Source organism: Mirounga leonina, unplaced genomic scaffold (assembly GCF_011800145.1).
Source record: "Mirounga leonina isolate KUSES-001 unplaced genomic scaffold, KU_Mleo_1.0 Mir_104, whole genome shotgun sequence".
Taxonomy (NCBI): Eukaryota; Metazoa; Chordata; class Mammalia; order Carnivora; family Phocidae; genus Mirounga; species Mirounga leonina.
The window spans coordinates 8,558,394-8,580,543 of record NW_023270231.1 but is presented as its reverse complement, the minus strand read 5'-3'; the positions used below and the strand labels follow the sequence as shown (position 1 = coordinate 8,580,543).

Here is a 22,150-nt window from a genome sequence, read left to right as displayed (position 1 = left end):
CAAGACAGTACTTTTCCTATAAACTTCACCAATACTCATGGGCTTCCTTATAAATGATAATTTAGAGATAAGTAACAATATAAACCACCAACATACAAAGTTCACTTTAATTAGTACCAAAAAATGAAGTTATCCAATATTTTCAAAGCAACAAGAAAGTTTTATCAGTAATACATACTATAGTGACAGATCTGGGCTTTCAACAAGTGAGGTTTTAAACACCATGTACTTACAGGTCTTAAGTGACTGCTTGGAAGGTTGAAGGCATCTGCAATTGCACATGCCATTTCATACTTAGTCATCTGTTCATTGCCAGACCAGTGAAAGGTTCCCTTAATTGATGGATCCTAATAAAGACATAAAAATTCAAAATAGTTTTAACTTTTTGAGTTGAGTGGAGTAATAAACAAAAAAAAGCTAATTTAAAAGTCCAGGAATTAAAATGCATTCCTCCCTTCTGGAATGCTCCCCACGAGATATCTAAAATCAAATTCCTATAAATATACCCAGCTAAACCTAAGAAGCAATTTCTAGAATTGAGGCTTAAGAATTATTTTTTTTAATAAAAATATAAGTGGCTCCAAGTTTTTAGTGGGTATCCTAAGAACGAGTACAGATTTTTACGGAAACACAGGCCAATTTAATGAGTATTTTTAATTATACTAATAAAACCAAAACGTAATAGAACCATTTTGCAGTATGAGCTAATCAGGCATGACATCCTTAAATAGTTCCATAGTACATATTTAAAACATAAATTTTTATGTGTTAAAAACTATGGACAACCTATTGTTAACATTCTAAAATAAATCAGTCTCTCATCTTTCTATTAATATTCTAGTTAGTCGCAACCTTTTCAAATGTCTGATATTAACTCCTATTTCAATATCTAAAAAAAAAAATTACAAATCACTCTTAAAACGGCTGAAATTAAAAATTCCTATGGAGAGTCTTCGTTGGCACTACATAAATCTTAAACAGAATAATTTCTTAAAGACGTTATTCTGTCATCCAAAGAAAAAATACAAGATTTTAGTCATCTTGCAATAGAAGAATGACAGACAGCGTCCACAGTATGTGAGAAAAAAATTCAAACACAAGAGCATAATATTTTTGCTATTCATAAATATAGCCTACTATCTGCAAACTACTTTTGTTTGGTCACCTTGTAGTTTTAAAAAAGCTTTAAACCCTGTATTTATTTATTTATATTATTATAAAGATATATGTTATTACATATAACAATAAAGAAAGCAAAAACACTTTGACTTTCACTTGTGGGGGGAAGTTAGGAACTCTTCCTTCCAAAGATTCTCACCAGCATTCTCTTCTCTGCTAACTGGCGACACACAGTGGCTACATCTTTGACATGTGTGGGGAACCTCTGCTGCCAGTGGTCCATGTTAGCTGACTTGTTACTGAACTGCACTTTATCAAACATCACAGTCACAGCACTTTCTTCAAGCTTTTCAACTTCTCCATACAGAACAGGAATTCTCAAAACAGCAGCTCCTAGGAATTAATAAAAACGGGTAATTTTTTAAAGCTGACTGGTTCTGAAGTCTTGATATGAAATGAAAGTATGTGGATTTAAATAATACTGTCATAGTGGGGCGCCTGGGTGGCTCAGTCGGTTAAGCATCTGCCTGAGGCTCAGGTCATGATCCCAGCATGCTGGGATTGAACCACACCATGTCAGGGTCCCTGCTTAGCAGGGAACCTGCTTCTCCCTCTCCTTCTGCTGCTCCCCATGCCTGTGCTCATGTGTGCGCGCGCTCTCCCTCTCAAATAAATAAAATCTTAAAAAAAAAAAATACTGTTGTAGAAAACTTGCAGTATACCAAAATGACATAGTTCACCTATAATAATGCCAATTTAACAACTATCATACTGAATATTTTTAAAGGTCTCTTGTCATTTGGGGTATTTTTATATATTATTTTCAACAACCATAATAATGAAGAAATTAAACTGATCATGACAACTAAATGCAATGAGAGATCCTTGATTGAATCCTAGATTAAAAAGTAAGATGCAGTGAAGGACATTATTGAGACAAGTGGGAAAATTCCTACATAGATTATATAGTGTAACATCACATTAATGTTAAATTTCCTGAGTGTGCACTGATATGAGGAATTCTTAATCTCAGGAAACAAACTGAGGGTTGCTGGAGTGGTGGGGGGTGGGAGGATGGGGTGGCTGGGTGATAGACACTGGGGAAGGTATGTGCTATGGTGAGCACTGTGAATTGTGTAAGACTGTTGAATCACAGACCTGTACCTCTGAAACAATACATTACATGTTAAAAAAAAAAAAAAGAAGATAGCAGGAAGGGAAAAATGAAGGGGGCAGGAATTGAAGGGGGAGACAAACCATGAGAGACTATGGACTCTGAGAAACAGAGGGTTCTAGAGAGGAGGGGGTGGGGGGATGGGCTAGCCTGGTGATGGGTATTAAAGAGGGCACGTTCTGCATGGAGCACTGGGTATTATATGCAAACAATGAACCATGGAACACTACACCAAAAACTAATGATGTAATGTATGATGATTAACGTAACATAAGAAAAAAATTTCCTGAGTGTGATAACTACACTGTAATTATGTAGAGAACATTCTTGTTAGAAGATAAATTGCATAGGGGCACCTGGGTGGCTCAGTCTGCTGAGTCTCTGACCCTTGGTTTCGGTTCAGTCATGATCTCAGACTGTGTGATCAAGCCCCGCATAGGGCTCTGCTCAGTGCAAGTATGCTTAAGATTCTCTCCCTTTGTTACTCCCCCCACCCCAAAATAAATAAATAAATAAATAAATCTTTATCTTTTTTTTTTTTAAACAACATGGTGAAATATTTTGGGGTGAATTTCAACTAATTCTCAACAAGTTCGGTGAAAAAAAACACACACACAGCACATGACACATTAACAAGTGGTGAATAAAGTTAGGTGAGTGTTTCACCACATAATTCAAGAAACCATTGATTAAGGAATTATGAATTTTCAGATTTTATGTTGGTCCCTACTGAACAGTTACAACAGACTTTGGATAATTAACACTTTAACTGAAAATTAACAACTTTTTAATTAACATATTGGAAAAACATGTATAGATAGGTATTCAAGGATGATTCCTGCAGAATAATCTATAATACCAAAAAAAACCACCAAAAAACAAAAAACACCTGGAATCTAAATGCCTGTAAGTATGGTGTCTATACTAGAGGATGCTTCTTAAAGACTGTATAGTGTAAGGCCGTGCAAGGAATCATTAAATCAGATACTATGCAGCCACTGATAGGAAAAAGATAACCCAGAGATGACTCAATATGCACTGAAATACAAATATGGGGGGGTACCAGGTTATAAAACGAAATCCACCATTTTTACAAATTCAAAAAAAGTGCTTTCCTACCTAACCATATCTGGTGCTTCTCGGAGGCAGCATTATAAAAGAACTTCCACCCTTTACAATTTTGATTTCTTTTTAATTTTTTTCAATAAGGGTATACATTTTATATTAGCACATATACTTATGTGTATGTATACACAAACACAGGGAAAAGAAGAGCCATACAAATAGAAATTTAAAAACCGGAGCACCTAAGTGGCTCAGCCGGTTGTCTGACTCTTGATTTCGGCTCAGGTCATGATCTCAGAGTTGTGAGATCCAGCCCCGCGTTGGGCTCCACAATGGTTATGAGGCCTGCTTGAGATTCTCTCTCTTATTCCATCTGCCCCTCCCCCACAACCTCTCCCTCTCTCATCTTAAAAAAAAAAAAAAATTCAAAAACCATACAAAAAATAACAAATACCTCAATCTAGAAGAAATGATACGGACCTGTTTTTCCAAAGTATATTACAAATATTTATACTATAAGATTTTTTTCCTTTATACAGTAACACTTTTTTTTTTTAAATGTAAGTTCTACACCCAATATGAGGATTGAACTCACGACCCCAAGATCATCAAGAGTTACGTGGTCTACTGACTGAGCCAGCCAGGTACCCTTATATAATGACATGCATGTATATACTGATACTGGAAAAAGTCTGGAAGGATTCATAAATTCTTAATGATTTCTAAAATTCTTTTTTTTTTTAAAGATTTTATTTATTTGAGAGAGAGAGAGACAGCGAGAGAGGGAACACAAGCAGGGAGAGGGAGAGAGGGAGAAGCAGGCTTCCCACGGAGCAGGGAACCCCATGCGGGGCTCGATCCCAGGACGCTGGGATCATGACCTGAGCCGAAGGCAGACGCTTAACGACTGAGCCACCCAGGTGCCCTTGATTTCTAAAATTCTTATTTTTCAGGGCACCTGGGTGGCTCAGTCATTAAGTGTCTGCCTTTGGCTCAGGTCATGATCCCAGGGTCCTAGGATCGAGCCCCACATCAGGCTCCCTGCTCCGTGGGAAGCCTGTTTCTCCCTCCCCCACTCCCCCTGCTTGTGTTCCCTCTGTCTCTGTGTCTCTCTCTGTCAAATAAAATCTAAAAATAAAAAAATAAAATAAAATTCTTATTTTTCTTTTTTATTAACTATATTCTCTAATTTTTCTCCAATGATTTATGCTCCTTGACTAATTGCTTCAAAATTTTATATATAGTTTTCATATGTAGCGTATCATATATATACCTAGATCTATACATCTCCATATATATATATATATATCATTTATATATCATACATCATCTCCATATATATATATCAAAACAATCAAAACTATCAGGGGCTAAAGAAATTGTGTCTTACCTAAATTGTTCTCTAGGACAGCCTTTTCTCCTTCTAATTTTGTTTTGCCATACAGATTTAGGGGACTTGGTACGTCTTCCTCTCTATAAGGTGGATTTGTTCCATCAAATACATAATCTGAGCTAATGTAGATTAGAAATGCTCCAATTAAAGCTAAAAAAGACAGACATAAAAGAAAGAAAAGAATCTATTAAATTATTACAGAACATCACTCTGTACTGGCATTTATAATAGCTTATTCATCATATATAAACAAATCTCTTATAAGTGATCTAGAAAACTTTAATCTTTATAAACTCAGCAATTATTTAATATTTTACAAAGATTTTATAAAGTCATCATTACCTGCTTCCTTTGCTAAATTCCGAGAAGCATCCACATTAAGTTGAGAAGCAGCATCTGGCTGATTTTCAACAACATCTGGCCTTCTCTCTGCTGCACAATGTACTATGACATGGGGCTGGAAGTTAAACATTGATGTATTTTTAACGCAAAAGGAGTAAAATAGGGGAGCTACAGCCTTCCAACAGTAACTCAATTCATAAAAAAGGTTTGTTAAATTGACATTCCTTCAACTAAAGAATCGTAATTTTTTTTAGAATCGCTGTAATAGTTTTGTCATGCTTCCCTTTTTCAAGTTTCAAACTTCCTTAAAATAAATGTAGGCCCTGAAAAGGAAAGAGCAATTTAGTAATCCCTAGGCAAAACCAGACAAACTCAGTGTCAACAAGTATTATTTCTCAATCAAAATAAGCTTTATTCTCTAATTTAGATGGGAGAAAAGAGCTAACATTTATGTAATTAATATGACCTAAATACTTAATTAATGTATGTTAAAAGAATACCAGTTTCAAATTAAATTCATAAATTCAAATCTCTTAGACCAATCATTTAAAGAATGTCAACTATCCATAAAAACTATATTCCCAGTTGAGCATTTAGTATGTCGCCTGTACACTAAGCACTGTGCAAGGAGCAAGGATTTCATCATCTACTGGAAAAGAAGAACATGTAAAGAGACTGTTTCAGTATTATGTGACAGACATCAAGATAGAGGAAAGGAGGAACCTGGCTGGCTCAGTCAGTAGAGCATGCGATTCTTGATCTTGGGGTAGTGAGTTCAAGCCTCATGTTGGGCCTAAAGCTTACTTAAAAAAAAAAAATTAAATTAAAGACAGGAATGCTCAGGATCCTTTGTAAAGAAGGGGCATCTACTTCCCAGAGAAGATGAACCAAGGTGAAGATTTGGTAAAACCACTGACAGGCAGGGCTAATGTACAAACATACCAAACTATCTCCTTCCTTAACAACTACTGAAGAAGCATAATCTTAGAGTTGTTTTAAAACTTGAATGTGCCTCATCTGGAGTGCATCTTAAAACGTCCTGGGCCCCACATAGACTTACTGAATTAAAATCTCTGGGAGTGAGACCTAAAGAACAAGTTCCCCAAGTGATTCTGATGCAGGTGTCCCTTGGACATTATTGAAAAGAACTTTAACTCTCAATTTGATCAGAGGTAGAACAGAACCTAAATTTTTCAGTAACTTTTCTGCACCAATGGTCAACAAGTTATTTAACCTGAGCGTTTGTCATCTCTAAAATGGAAACGATAATATCTACTTTGCAGTGTTGTAAGGTTTACAGATAATATTAAAAAGGCATTTGCATATAAAGTTGTACTTAACAAGAGAACCTCACAAAAGCTTTTTATAAAATTTCCAAGTTTTGTCAACCTATATTTCAACCCAATCTTTTTAAGGACTGCATATACTTTCCCATGCTTACAGGAAAAAAAAAAGTGCACTATAAAGTTGATTGTAGAACATGAGTTTGAATTACAAGAGTCTACTTATATGCTGATTTAAAAAAAATAAATGCAGTACTGTAAATGTATTTTTACAGTAACATTTTCTTCTCCCTAGCTTACTTTATTGTAAGAATACAGTATATAAAGTCAAAAAGAGAAAGACATGTATCATATGACCTCACTGATATGAGGAATTCTTAATCGCAGGAAAAAAACTGAGGGTTGCTGGAGTGGGGGGTGGGGTGGGAGGGATGGGGTGACTGGGTGATAGACACTGGGGAGGGTATGTGCTCTGGTAAGCGCTGTGAATTGTGCAAGACTGTTGTATCTCAGATCTGTACCTCTGAAACAAATAATGCAATATATGTTAAGAAAAAAAAAGAAGAAGGTAGCAGGAGGTGAAGAATGAAGCAGGGGAAATCGGAGGGGTAGACGAACCAAGAGAGATGATGGACTCTGAAAAACAAACTGAGGGTTCTAGAGGGGAGGAGGGTGGGAGGATGGGTTAGCCTGGTAATGGGTATTGAGGAGGGCACATTCTGCGTGGAGCACTGGGTGTTATGCACAAACAATGAACCATGGAACACTATATCTAAAACTAATGATGTAATGTATGGGGATTAACATAAGAATAAAAAAAAAAAAGAATACAGTATATAGGAGCAGCTGGGTGGCTCAGTCGTTAAGCGTCTGCCTTCGGTTCAGGTCATGACCCCAGGGTCCTGGGGTTAAGACCCGCATCGGGCTCTCTGCTCCACGGGAAGCCTGCTTCTCCCTCTCCCACTCCCCCTGCTTGTGTTCCCTCTCTCGCTGTGTCTCTCTCTGTCAAATAAATAAATAAAATCTTTAAAAAAAAAAAAAAAGAATACAGTATATAACACGTACACAAAATATGTGTTTATCAACTATGTATGTTATTGCTAAGGCTTCCAGTCAATAGTAGGCTATCAGCAGTTAAGTTCTGGGGAAGTAAAAAGTTATACATAGATGTTCAAATGTGCAGGGGTTGCACTAAACCCTGCACTGTTCAAGGGTCAACTGTGTACTCTTGCTGCTTTTAATAGGTTAGAGCTTAAGTACAGTAACTCCCTTGAGAGCAAGAACATTTTCTAAATCATCCAGACAATTCTTAATACAGTTTATAGACAATTCTTAATATAGTTTATATATGTGTTAAAATAAACAGACAACCATACCTGAAAATCATGAATGATGTGATGAACCGCTTCAGAATCCAAAAGATTAACCTGTTCAAATTTTGGTCTTGCTCTTCTAAAACCACAGCCAAAGGCATGCCAATTATTCTGCTTAAATTCTTTATACACAGCTCTGCCAAGAAGCCCAGTGGCACCAGTAATCAGAACCCGCCTACTGGGGACGTTAACTTCCTCCTAAAAGGTAAAGTGGGAGAAAAAAGGATTACTTATTTTGAAAATATTCTCTCTACAAAATTAGTCACCATCATTGTTTACTAAGTACTTCGAGTCTAAGTAGTTTGCTTCATGTCCCATATCTATTAGACAATTCTTAAGTTAGAACAAAGATCAAGCTGCATCAATAATTGTATCAGTTAAGAAAAGATTTTATTGGGGTGCCTGGGTGGCTCAGATGGTTAAGCAACTGCCTTCGGCTCAGGTCATGATCCCAGGGTCCTGGGATCGAGCCCCACATCGGGTTCCTTGCTCAGCAGGGAGTCTGCTTCTCCCTCTCCCTCTGCCTGCTGCTCTCCCTGCTTGTGCTCTCTTTCAAATAAATAAAAATAAAATCTTAAAAAAATTAAAAAAAAGAAAAGTTTTTTATTAATCCTATCCATTAAGAAGAACCTAAGAACCTAAGATGATACTATAAGGATATACCTAGTCAAATAGATTTAGATTTCCTATTTTTTTAAATAAATATTTAATTTTAAGTAAACTCTACACCTAACATGGAGCTCGAATTTACAACCCCGAGATCAAGAGTCACATGCTCCACTGACTGAGCTAGCCAGGTGCCTTGATTCCCTGTTAATAATAGAAAATCTTATTTTAATGATCAGTGATCTCCAAATGAATAAAGAGCAATTTTAATTACATTCCCCAGTTTATAAACATGCACAATTAATTTGAAGCTTACTAATTTTTTTTTTAAAGATTTTATTTATTTGACAGAGAGAGAGAGGGAACACAAGCAGGGAGAATGGGAGAGGGAGAAGCAGGCTTCCCGCCGAGGAGGAAGCCCGATGTGGGGCTCAATCCCAGGACCCTGGGATCACGACCTGAGCTGAAGGCAGACGCTTAACGACTGAGCCACCCAGGCGCCCCGAAGCTTACTAATTTTTTGTGCCCCAATTAACCATCTGGCTGTAATCCACCAATAATTTCACAAATTGACAATTTTGGTCTTCAGTTTGTAATCCCAAGTTTTCTTTCAACTCTCATTGATTTATCATATTCTGGTAAGTCTGAGTTACAGAATTCTCATTTCACAGGAATTTATGTGGAGGAAAAATAAATGTGGTCCTTATAGTAATAATATTCCAGGTTGACTGGTAAATGTTCCTGAGTTAACTCTAAATTTACCTTAACAGACCAGTTAAAACTAACATGGTGGGGGGGTACCCTACACAGAAGATAAGGGAAAAAAAGAAAAAAGAAACTAAAATATTTTAAACTAATCTGTGTTCTTATATGAAAAAGAAAAAATTCCTTACACAGTGAAATTAAAAGGAACTACTATTTAGGAAAAAAAAGTTCTTTCTAAAGCAGTTTAAAAACTTCCCTTCTTCCCAAGATGGGTAACACCAAATTTCCCAAACTCTTGAATAAAATCAACATTTACTATTTTAAAAACCACCAATAAAAAGTTTTATTACGGGACGCCTGGGTGGCTCAGTCGGTTAAGCGTCTGCCTTCGACTCAGGTCATGATCCCAGGGTCCTGGGATCGAGTCCCGCATCGAGTCCTGCTTCTCCCTCTGCCTCTGTCTCTCTCTCTGTCTCTCATGAATAAATAAATAAAATCTTAAAAAAAAAAAAAAGTTTTATTAAGGCCACTTGGCTGGCTGAGTCGGTACAGCCTGCGACTCTTGATCTCAGTCATGATCAAGCCCAAGTTGGGTGTGGAGCCTACTTAAAAAAAAAAAATTTATTAGGGGCGCCTGGTGGCTCAGTCCTTAAGCGTCTGCCTTTGGCTCAGGTCATGATCCCAGGGTCGTGGGATTGAGCCCTGCATCGGGCTCCTCGCTCCTCGGGAAGCCTGTTCTCCCTCTCCCACTCTCCCTGCTTGTGTTCCCTCTCTCGCTGTGTCTCTGTCAAAAAAATAAATAAAATCTTTAAAAAAAATTTTTATTACATTTTTTCAATTTGGGGTCTTTTTATTTCAAGTGCTGTTGTCACCTATTCTGAGCTGTCAAAAATTTTAAACAAGGGCGCCTGGGTGGCTCAGTTGGTTAAGCGACTGCCTTCGGCTCAGGTCATGATCCTGGAGTCTCAGGATCGAGTCCCGCATCGGGCTTCCTGCTCAGCAGGGAGTCTGCTTCTCCTTCTGACCCTCCCCCCTCTCATGTGCTCTCTCTTTCTCATTCTCTCTCTCAAATAAATAAATAAAACCTTTAAAAAAAAAAAACTTTAAACAAGCAGGACGTCTGGGTGGCTCAGTTCGTTAAGCATCTGCCTTCAGCTCAGGTCACAATCCTAGGGTCCTGGGATTGAGTCCCACATCAGACTCCCGGCTCAGAGGGGAGTCTGCTTCTCCCTCTCCCTCTGCCTCTTCCCCAGCTCATGCTCTCTCTTGCTCCCTCTCTCTCAAATAAATAAAATCTTAAAAAAAATAAAAAGCTTTCAACAAGCATACAATAACTAAGATCTTTCTTTGTTAGTCATTAGTTCAACGGAATAATTTAACAGTATGCAATTTTTTTTTTTTTTAAAGAAGGCCACCACAGGGCACCTGGGTGGCACAGTCAGTTAGACCTCCAGCTCTTGGTTTCAGCTCAGGTCCTGATCTCAGAGTCGTGAGACTGAGCCCAGTGTTGGGTTCCACACACTGGGCTCCACACTCAGCAGGGAGTCTGCTTGATATTCTCTCTCCTGCTCCCTCTGCCCTTCCAGCTTGCATGCACATGCACGCTCATACTCTTTCTCTGAAATTAATAAATCTTAAAAAAAAAAAGCCCCCCAAGTTAGGTATTCTTACCATAGTAAAAATCTGAAATGAAAGGGCTGATAGAAACAGTATAAAAGGGGGCATCTGGGTGGCTCAGTCGGTTAGGCATCCAACTCTTGGTTTCTGATCAGGTCATGATCTCAGGGTGGTGCAATCAAGCCCCAGGTTGGGTTCCCCATGGGGTCGGATTGTCCCTCTCCCTCCCCGATTGCGCACATGCTCTCTCACACTTTCTCTCAAATAAAAGCTTAAAAAAACCATATAATGGTTAACTCTTAAAGATATTTTTTCCTTAGTTCAACCAATTCCAAACATTTTAAAAGTTTAAGTAAAAATCGTCTAGGCTCTCTGTTGTAAAACTTGGCTCTAAGCCAACTGATCTATGAAAACAAGGATTTCAGCCAGCAAAATATTTTCTTTGAATTTTGGCAAGAAAACCGCTCTACAAAGACTAATTTGTAAAGAAGAGAAAACATGCCAAGCCTAGTAGACACAATCAGAAAACAATTTATACAGGATAAATACCATTAAGATCCCTAGGAAAATTATTATAAAAGAGCTATGATTTGGTTTCTTCTGAGTTTCTTTTTATTACATTAAAGAAGCAAAGGAATAGCAGCTTTTTTTTTTTTTTAAAGATCTTATTTATTTATTTGACAGAGAAAGACACAGCGAAAGAGGGAACACAAGCAGGGGGGAGTGGGAGAGGGAGAAGCAGGCTCCCCGCCGAGCAGGGAGCCCGATGCGGGACTCAATCCAGGGACTCCAGGATCATGACCTGAGCCGAAGGCAGTCGCTTAACCAACTGAGCCATCCAGGCGCCCAAGAAGCAAAGGAATATATAACAGTTCTTAGTTGGTGGTTCTTAGGCTTCACTATTTATAAGAGTGACTTTCAGATTCAGTACATCTGGGATAAGTCCTGATAATTTGCATTTCTAACAAGTTTCCAGGAATGTGCTGAAGATGATGATTTGGGAAATGCCCTTTGAGAAGTATAATCTTGAACTCCAGGAAAAATCCAAGGTTTTCCTAAAGAAAAATTTATCTTATTCAAAGAAGCCAAAAAATTGTCATCTACCATTCTAGAAGCAACATCTTTCCTTCCCTCTTCTCCCATTAAAAAAGGAAAAAAGAGGGGCGCCTGGGTGGCTCAGTCGTTAAGCATCTGCCTTCGGCTCAGGTCATCATCCCAGGGTCCTGGGATCGAGCCCCGCATCGGGCTCCCTGCTCCGCAAAAAGCCTGCTTCTCCCTGCTTGTGTTCCTGCTCTCACTATCTCTCTCTGTCAAATAAATAAATAAAATCTTAAAAAAAAAAAAAAAAGGAAAAAAGAAAAGTGAAAGAACAAGTATATGTATTCCACAAAGGTTACTGAACAGTGGATTCAGATCTCTGAGTACTTCACTGATTCTGTGAAGCACACTTTTTCCTCATTTTAACATCCCTGTTAAATGAATTAAATAGAGATGCATCTTATTACTGTGTAATAGTCTGGCATTGTCTTTTGCTTTTTAGTGCATCTTAAAATCAGAGCTCAGATGATCTTATAATCAAGTACATCTTAGACTTGATGAAATACAGTATTAAATTACAAGGACAGCAAGGGTCTTAGGGAATTTAATCCACTTAACTTTAAAAAAAAGGACGAGGTTGCATGGAAAAAATACAACCTTATGTCCTTATAGCCTGGAGTAATTTTTAAGATCCCTAGAAGAGGAAACAGTCCATGGTACCCAGTGGTCAGATGTCAATGCTTAAGAATTTTCTTTATTAAATGAGCAGAGATCTGAAGTGCAAGCATTTCCTAAAACGGAAATGATACTGCACAATCTTATATTAGAAAAGTATCGAGTGTTATGTAAGCCTTATTCATACCTTCTGATCATTAAGAATAGCCTTGTTAGGGTGCCTGGGTGGCTCAGTCGTTAAGCGTCTGCCTTCAGCTCAGGTCATGATCCCAGGGTCCTGGGATCGAGTCCCACATAGGGCTCCCTGCCTGCTCAGCGGGAAGCCTGCTTCTCCCTCTCCCACTCCCCCTGCTTGTGTTCCTGCTCTCGCTATCTCTCTCTCTCTGTCAAATAAATAAATAAAATCTTTAAAAAAAAAAAAAGAATAGCCTTGTTAGACATGCAGGGCAAATACTGTTTCCAAACCGAGGAATCTGAAGCCCAGAGATGTTAAAGGCTTTACCTACAGGAAATGGAAAAGGTTGGGCCCAGAACTTGTTTCTAGCATCTGTGGTCCAGCCAAATACATATTGAGTTTTGTCTTAATCCTTTGACCTTCTATTTGATTTCATGATTAAATTTTAACTATTCTGCCACAAAATGTGGTATTGAGAAGTTACTGAAATCTCTATTGATCAAATTCCTCATTAGTAAAATGAGGTATGTGGACAAGATGACTAAGGCTCTTCCAACTTTACAGTTCTACAATTCTAACATTTTTCATATTATCCTTAACACAGAGGGGACTGAAAAAAAGTGAAAGGAACTTCATTTACTTAATTTTTCCTCTTTTCACTGAGTTCTCTCTAGAGACTGAATGAGCACCTTCTGTCACCACTATAAGAGCCAAGACTTTTGTCATTTGGACTGCAAGTTTATTGGTGGTTAGCAAATAAAATATGCCTCACTCTGAAATTAAAAGATGCCAAACAAAAATATCTATTTTTGACTTTCTATATATAAACAAATCCACCTGAAGCTTTTAAAAAGCACATTGTTTTGATTTTTTTATTTTTAAAAGGAAAAATATTCCTCTAAAAAATTACTTTGGACTGTTACTCCATAAAATATTTTAGTCCTGCAAAACTCAGGAATATCCATGCACTTCAAGGAACTCAGAATGAAGAAGCTGTAGTTTTTTTTTTTTTTAAGATTTTATTTATTTATTTATTTGAGAGAGAGAGAGAGAGAAACAGCATGATGAGAGGGGATAGGGTCAGAGGGAGAAGCAGGCTGCCCGCTGAGCCGGGAGCCCAATGCGGGACTCGATTCCAGGACTCCGGGATCATGACCTGAGCCGAAGGCAGTCGCTTAACCAGCTGAGCCACCCAGGCACCCGAAGCTGTAGTTAACCCAAACCACAATAAAGAGTTGAAAATACTGTCTGCCTGAAAAGTCTTTTCTTTCTTTTTTTTTAAGACTTTATTTTTTGACAGAGAGAGTGAGAGAGCACCAGCAGGGGGAAGAGTAGAGGGAGAGGGAGAAGCAGACTCCCCACTGAGCAGGGAGCCCGATGTGGGACTCGATCCCAGGACTCTGGGATCATGACCTGAGCCGAAGGCAGTCGCTTAACCAACTGAGCCACCCAGGCGCCCTGAAAAGTCTACTTTCTTAATTTTTATTATATGTATAGTATCAAGTATCACTTTAAGATACTCTGAACGTATTTGCCTCTAACTATATAAACTCTTAGAAGTACGGAACTACAAGTGACCAGATTTATATACACCAAAAGAATTCTTGAAAAATTAAATACATATAAATAAATGTAGAGGTACCACTTTTATTATGCTACCTAATCAAATGACACTAAATTATAGGTAATGGGATAAATGGCTCTTTCAAAATAGTCAAACACTACTCTGGGACAGTGATTTCTACTTTAGCACACTTGCATTAACTTCTACTCAGAATGTCCTAGAAAAAGAATGAGACATCACTAACATCTAAATAGAGATCTTCTTAAATTTTAATGGTAAACACAATACTTTGCTATTTTTAAAACCTCTTAAATTTGGCAGTTTCCTATTCATTTCTTTAATTGATCCTCAAACAACATTCCCTTGGAGGCAGATCTCTGAGTAGACATTACTGGACTCTAAGAAACTCAAGATCCCGTGACTACCTACGTGACACTGTCACTCTATTTCTACCCTACAAGACAGTCTTAACAGGTACCACTACAGTCGCCTTCTCCAATGTAAGCTGTTAGGCATTCCTCATCTTCACAAGTGAATTTTAATTCTATACATTCTGAGAGAGCAGCAAATATGTGTCAAGATTTAGGTGGGGACCCCTGGCCGGTTCAGTCTGTACAGCAAGCAACCCTTGATCTCAGGGCTATGAGTTTGAGCCCCATGTTGGGTGTAGAAATTATTTTAAAATAAAAAAAAAAAAGATACAGGGTTATCGTTTTTAGTGAAGGAAATCTTTTCATTAGTTTACTGAACTCCTACTGTGAAAAAAGATTAAGCTTTACACACACATATGCATATATATGTAAACAACATGTAACATTATGCATTCAGTACTTTTGGGAGCACATAGGAACAATACAGAAGTTTAAATAGTCCATCTAGCCTAACTTTACCCCCCCAAACCCCAAGGTGATTAGAAATACTAAATACACTATCTCTTGGAAGCATAAAAATTCTGCAATATCAAAAACAGCCATCCCCCATATCTTCTCTTATTTCCATAAGACATACCCGTCTAGGCATTAACATTTTTCTTTTCCCCATTGCTAGATATATTCTGTGGATTGCTGGGAAGCCTGGAATGAAATACAAGAAAGAATGGAGGAGAGGGATGCCTGGGATAGCTCTCCCACAGTAACAATCTTCCTTTATGTAACCTCAATAGTGGTTCAAAGCCTAAGAAAGTGAAAGAGATTGGTATCTGAATCTCGGCTCCAAGCTTACTGAATGAACTTGGGCGAAGGACTCATCCTGTAAACCTCAATTTTCTCATGTGTAAAATGGAGCAAAAACAGTATCTTATAGTTATGACGATTAAATAATGCATGTAAATAATGCATGTAAAGTGGATAACATAGTGCCTTGCACTAAGAGTTCAATAAGTTGTCATCTCCAAATCTGCTTTTTAAAAAAAAAAAAAACAACTTTCCCCTTCTTTCTCAGATAAGAACTGGTAAAATCGAGGGATCCGAACAAAGAATGAAAAAGAAATTCAGAGAGATAAAACAAAACCGAAAGAGCTCTGAAAAGCCCCTCTTCGTTCCTGGGAAGGGAGACAGAAAACACCAGAATAAAACCAGACCTACTCGTTTCCTGCCGCAGGACTGGAAGAGCAAACACTGACGGGTGTGCACAAAAGTAAACAAACTCGGTGGCGCCGCCCTCTCCTCCCAGGGCTGGAAAGGAGGTGCTGGGGCGACTCAGAGCCGGGGGCTCGGATTCCTGCAGGAGGCGCAGGGTAAATCACTCGAGCCCCCGCGACCTAGCTCGTCCCCCTCTGCATTCCCGGTTGCCTCTACGAGACCCCCGGGCCGACTCCCTCACCTCCACCAGCCGACAGCTCCCGGGAACAAAGTGGATGGAAAGCTCATTCTCCCGCCCCACCATGCCCGCCGTCTCCGCGCCGCCGCCGCAGCGACCGCCACTTCCTCCAGCCCAGGATCGCCACGGGCCGCAGCTCCGTCGCCCTCGGCCCGCCTCCCTAGGTCCGGGCCGGCCCCCGCTGTCCGCTTCCGGCTTCCGCCGCCAAGGCCTCGCCCGTTGATTGGCCACGCTCAGCCGTAGCCCCCAGAAAGGGGGCGGGCGCGTTCAGTACGCAACCAGCCCACTCGCCAACTCTTAAAGGGATACACAAAACAAAGGCCTTGGCCTTACGCCGAGAATACAAGTTTTGTTTGGGGAGGAGTTGTTTATTTTATGTACTTTTTTCTCTCTTTGTCTTTGTTCTAGACTAGGGAAGGATTGAATTGGATCGCCTAAAGTTTCAGGTCACCAGACTGTGCAGTGCGTAAGAATCAACTGGGCATGTAATACGTAAAGTAGGAGAAAACATTTTAAAGCCAGGGGGTGGGTTTGGGGAAGACGAGGAGGAGGGAGGAGAGTGGACATCTATCTCTGCAGCATTCGGAGTGTTGGGTTTTTTTTTTCCCCCCAGAGATTTAGAAAGACAAAGAATAAAAATACAAGTGTTGGCATCTGAGTCATTAACACCTCAACAACCCATTTGTCTTTCTGGGATGCTAAAAAGTGGTACGTGTGAAATTCTCCAAATAAGTCAAACTATTTTTAACTAGTTAAAAATAAAGGGGGGGGGGCGCTAGGGGGAGTAATTATCCTGGTGCATCTTCAAAACACTGATTCTCGGACTGTACCCATAAATACAGAACGAGAATCTATGGGTAGTAGAGCCAGGGACTCTACATTTTAGCGGAATGAACAGGAGTCCAAACCCCATCCAACCCCCTTTGAGAAGCAGTCTCATCAGGAGCTGCCCCGTCGGGCTCCGCGAGCTTGGCCTCCTCAACCACAGCAAATTAAGTAAGAAACCAAGCGGAGAGAGTAATACGACACTCCACCACTTGCATGGCTTCTTAAAAGTAGTGAATCAAACAACAGCCCTGAGTGCTGAGAAAGACCTCGCAAGCAACTGGTTTCCCTCCCAGCTCAAAACTGCAAAATCCCCGTCAGTCGGGACGCCTGTGAAATTTACTCAGGAAGAAAGCCGCTCGCCGTGGACCGTGTAGGCTTCGCCAGCATTGCACCCAACAGTCCCGAGTGTTCTTACTAGACACGCCGGATACAAGGCTTAAAAGTCGCCCACAGACATGACCGCTGCTTGGATTTTTCTTAAAAGGCCTTATTTTTATAATCCCTTTTGGTTTATTTCAGAAGTAAAGACTAAGGAGCCTTTTGAAAAAGTTCTTCTTTGTCTGAGCCCTGTGAATTTCCTTTCTACCCAACCCCCCAACAAGAACTCATTTCTTTATTCGAGTAAACAATCTTTCTTTGGAACCGTGGGGGAAGAGATCCTGAAGCCCCTCACTGTCCTATTTTCATTTGTACCCAAAGTGTTACTCTTCATCAGTTTAGCATTATTCAGAGAGTCCTTGAGAGGACTGCCCCAGCATTAAACATTCGTAATCTGCAAACAAAGAAAAGGTGAGTGTGGGTGGGTGGGGAGGAGAGGCAAATTCAAGATCCTCCTAATCCTTCTCTTGAAAAACTGGGATTTTTGTTGTTGTTAATTTCTAGAAGCAACGTGTGATGCAATCTGATCGTTCTGGTAAGAAAAAAAAAATTAAGTGTACAGTGCGAAGATTTAAGGACATGCGTATGCAATTACTATTTTTTCAATCTCCGAGCAGCCTTGTCCAGAGTTAGGAACAAGAGTTTTCTTGCCTACCTTTGAAAATTTGGTTTGATACCTCCCAGGTAAAACCTGAGTACAGTTCTAGAGGTATATGTTCATGTATATTTTTTATTCATTCTCTTTAAAGATGAAAGTTTCTCTGCGAACAAAAATGCCGTCGTTGTACAGACAATATCCAAGTTCCTGTGGTGGCTAAATCTATAAATTCTAAGGGAGCAGCCTGGAGCTAAAGTTATGTTAGCAGATTCAGTTCATGGTAAGACAAAGAAAGGCTGGAGCACATAACTATAGATAAAAACCTTACTTATATAGAACCTTCACCTACACATCATTGCATTTAGTCTGATAAATGAAACTGCTGTTCTGTTTTGCGTTTTATTTTTGTCAATTAATGAGACTTAGCTGAGATTCAGAACCTGGTTTCTGGGGTCAGTAATTTAAGTTGGTATATTCTTCCATGTCCCAAAGTTACATGTTTTAAAGAAATGAATGACACCCGCTTCTTTTTTCTTTTTCTTTTTTTAACACACCCTTGTGGTTTTTACAAGACATTCACTAGGATGCTTTTTAAAGAAACTAACTCCAGAATGCTTCATTTCTTGAATAGCTAGCTCTTACCTGTTCCATGTCCTCCGGCATTTCAGGCATGATTCCAAAATTATCTCAGGAAAAGAGATTTGGGATGAGTCTCAGCCTCTGCCTCTTCTGCCTGGGTCTTTGTTCTGCCTGAAGAGAGCGCAGGCACTCAAAAACGTGAGCCTCAGCTTCACTCGACCTTTTAAATTAGCATTTTGATTCCAATCCCAGAATCTCATGCAGTTTTCCACATTGCAGTAAACTGGCAGCTGATTCCCCCTGGCACTGTTGAAAATACCCAATGAGAAGTTTCATGTTTAATTGCATGTCAAGTTAGGGTCCATTAGCAAAATCATTAGGAGAACCAATTAAAAATGAAGAAGAAACAAAGAAACAAAAAAACTTCTGTGAAGACTTGTTGCAATTTTCTCTTGCAGAAGAAAAGCAAGAGCTTACAGTTGGAAAGCACACAGATCATGCAATTGATTCGTGTTCTGAAATATTTTATTCAGTTATGCCTTATTGCAACAGAACCTGAAGTTTTTCCAGTGCTTTTCTGCCCAGTGCCTTCTAATTAACTATTTCAAAGGACAGTAAAAGGCACTGGTGGTAACAGCACCCAACAATTAAAATGCAACAGGTCATTTCTTTTTTTTTTTTTTTTAAGATTATTTATTCATTTGAGAGAGAGAGAGCATGAGCAGGGAGAGAGGCAGAGGGAGAGGGAGAAGCAGGCTCCCCGCCGAGCCAGGAGCCCAATGTGGGGCTCGATGTGGGGCTCGATCCCAGGACCCCAGGATCATGACCTGAGCCGAAGGCAGACGCTTAACCATCTGAGCCACCCAGGCGCCCCTGCAACACGTCATTTCTATTAACACTATGCTACCTTCGGACTGAGATGATGGTAGGTGGAGTAGCTCTAAGTTTGGCCAAGCATTAAGGATTTCTAGATAAATGATTCACAAACTTGCCTGTAGCACAGAACCTATGAAACAAAATCATTCTGTAGGAGTGAAGTCCAGTAATCTTATTTTTAACAATTTCAAGGACAATGAATATACTCAGTTACATTTTAAACCACTCTTCTGGACTATGGCTTTGTAACAATTTAAGAACAACAACATGCCATTTAGATAGAGCGAAGAAAAAAACACTTAACTCTTCGTATTCTAGACAGTTCAAGCACACAGCGCACAGTAAATTCTAGAGACATGCAGAAGGTCTATAAGTCATGGAGAACTATGCAATTTTAAAAAATTGATACATTTTATCAAAATAAAAAACTTATCAACAGACAATATTAAAAAATAAATAAGCAAATCACAAACGGGGGGGGATCTTTATACATATATCTGAAAAGGACTTCTAGTCAGAATATTTAAAGAACCCCTACTGAAACTGCTTAAAATCATAAAGTTGAGGGGCACCTGGCTGGCTCAGTTGTTGGAGCATGTGACTTGATTTCCGGTGGTGAGTTCAAGCCCCATGTTGGGTATAGAGATTATTTAAATAAATAAATAACTTTTTTAAAAAGTGCATAATGGGTGCCTGGGTGGCTCAGTTGGTGAAGTGACCCACTCTTGGTTTCTGCTCAGGGCCTAATCTCATGGTCTCAGTGCTCAGCAGGGCATATGCTTGAGGTTCTCTCCCTCTCCCTCTGCCCCGCCACCCTCTCTCATGCTCTGTCTCTCTCTCAAATAAATAAATCTTTAAAAAAATTAAAATAAAAAAACTTAAAGCATAAAGTTGAGCAAAAATCAAATGGCTGCACTAATGCTTTCCTGAAACTTGATTTTAAACTGAGTTGAGTATCATTTTTCCTCTCTTCCACAAACCTCCCTCCTCCCTTCTGCAAATCTCCCCTCTTCTGTTCTTAGCCTTTTGTTTCAGGAACCCAGTACCACCCTGAAAACTACTACATAGGCTGGCAGCACATACGCAATTCTTGTCGAAACTGGCTAGATCCTCTTTTTCCCTATGAAGCCTTCAGCCCTTTTTTCTAGGGGGGCTTGCAGTTTTGAAGGCCATAGCCTGCTGCAGCTTCCTTTGCCCGACCAAGCAATAAAGCTATTGTTCCTCTATTCCAAACTCTGTCTTTGTGTTATATTTTGGCTCCAAAGCATAGAGGTCGGTTATCGACAACACAACTCAATAATTTTTAAAAATCATTTTAAAAGTGGATACATTATCAACAGATAACTTCACAAAGACAAAGAATGGCCAATAATTATGTAAAAAGATGCTCAACATCTGGGAAATGCCAATTAAAATCATATTGAAACACTGTCATCAGCCAGACCCCAAGACTTGACCTTTACTGCTCACCTACTCATACCCACCGACCTTTGTCCCACATTTTTCCTTAAGCTCTTCTTTCCAGCTTAACTCAACTGAGGCAAAAGACCTGAGGAGCAGCATAGCATCCACCCGGTGATGGAAACTGAAACTACCCTTCAAGCAATAACAATTGACTGGGCAGAGTTCCCCTGAGTACCACCCAGAGCAGTTTGAGCTCAAACCCTGGCTCACACCTGCACAGATGGACCACGGAGTGACCTGTGGAATGACCGACAGTTACCTTTCCCTCATTATAATACTCTATTATTATATAATATTATATAAAATCTCCACCCAAGGAGGGGGGAACACAAGCCTCATTTACTTAATATATAATGTATGTACAGGCATGTTCCCTTTAGGTGCATGTGTGACCTTACGCCTGCCTCTACGTGCGATGATCAGGCTCCCTCCTAAATATTCATCCTAACCCTAAATAAAAGGAACCCCATTCACCCTTGTTTGGGGACTCACGGCTTTGGAAGTTATTCCCTGTGATCTCCTTATTTGCTGCAAATAAGTTTACTTTGTGCAACAACTCCGCCTGGTGTAGTTCCTATCTGTGACTTACCAAAGAGGGAACTTGTGTTAGTTCAGTTACAATACTATTACATACCTAACAGAATGGCCAAAATTAAAAAGACTGATAACATCATATGCTAACAAGCATTTTTGGCAACTAGATTGCTCATTCATTGCCAGTGGGAGTATAAAATGACACAACCACTGTAGAAAACTGTTGGGCAATTTATTATAAAGTTGAACCCTAAATCAGTAATTCCATTTCTGTATGATTACCCAGGGGAAATGAACGCGTATGTACGTAAAGACTTGCACAAGAATATTCATCGCAGCTTAATTCAAAATAACCTAAAACTGGAAATAAACCAAATATCCATTAATAGATGAATGGATAGACTGATAGATTGTGGTATATTCATAGTATTGGAATATTACTTAGCTATACAAAGAAATGAACTATATGAATGAAACTCAAAATCATTATGCTGAGTTAAGGAAACTAAACACAAAAGAGTATGATTCCATTTATGTGAAATTCTGAAACAATCGAAACTATGGTAAAAGACACTAGCTTGGGGGAGGGGGAAGGATTGACTGTGAAGGCCATAAATGAACTCTCTGAGGTAATGGAAATATTTTATATCTTATTTATTTTTTTAGTTCTATATCTTCATAGGATATGGGTAACAAGGGTATATATGCTTATCAAACTGTAAGACTTAATATTTGGGGGTGGCTGACTGGCTCAGTCGGTACAGCATGCAACTCTTGATCTCAGGGTCATGAGTTCAAGCTCACGTTTGGTGTATAGGTAACTTAAAAAAATAATAAAAATTTAGGTGTGCCTGGGTGGCTCAGTTGGTTAAGCGTCTGCCTTTGGCTCAGGTCCTGATCCCAGGGTCCTGGGATTGAGCCCCACATCAGGCTCCCTGCTCAGCGG

General features: G+C 39.3%; 1 protein-coding gene across 8 annotated transcripts in view; it reads right to left on the bottom strand.

Annotated features, from left to right (window-relative positions):
• MAT2B (methionine adenosyltransferase 2B) overlaps nt 1-18,773 on the bottom strand; it is a 230,119-nt gene extending 211,346 nt beyond the window's left edge. For 6 of the 8 annotated variants that reach the window (XR_004680827.1, XR_004680828.1, XR_004680831.1 and 3 more), the window contains exons 1-6: nt 15,951-16,142; nt 7,753-7,947; nt 5,094-5,208; nt 4,749-4,901; nt 1,319-1,512; nt 234-347 (exon numbers count right to left, since the gene is read on the bottom strand). Coding sequence is in view for 4 of the 8 variants with exons in the window: in XM_035013826.1 (XP_034869717.1) it covers nt 234-347; nt 1,319-1,512; nt 4,749-4,901; nt 5,094-5,208; nt 7,753-7,947; nt 15,951-16,013 (834 nt within the window). In the remaining 4 variants the exon portion in view is untranslated. Of the gene's footprint in view, nt 1-233; nt 348-1,318; nt 1,513-4,748; nt 4,902-5,093; nt 5,209-7,752; nt 7,948-15,950; nt 16,143-18,393 lie in introns of those variants that run through there. The other 2 variants (XR_004680833.1, XM_035013852.1) reach the window with 1 other exon arrangement.
• Between the last annotated feature and the right edge of the window lie 3,377 nt (nt 18,774-22,150).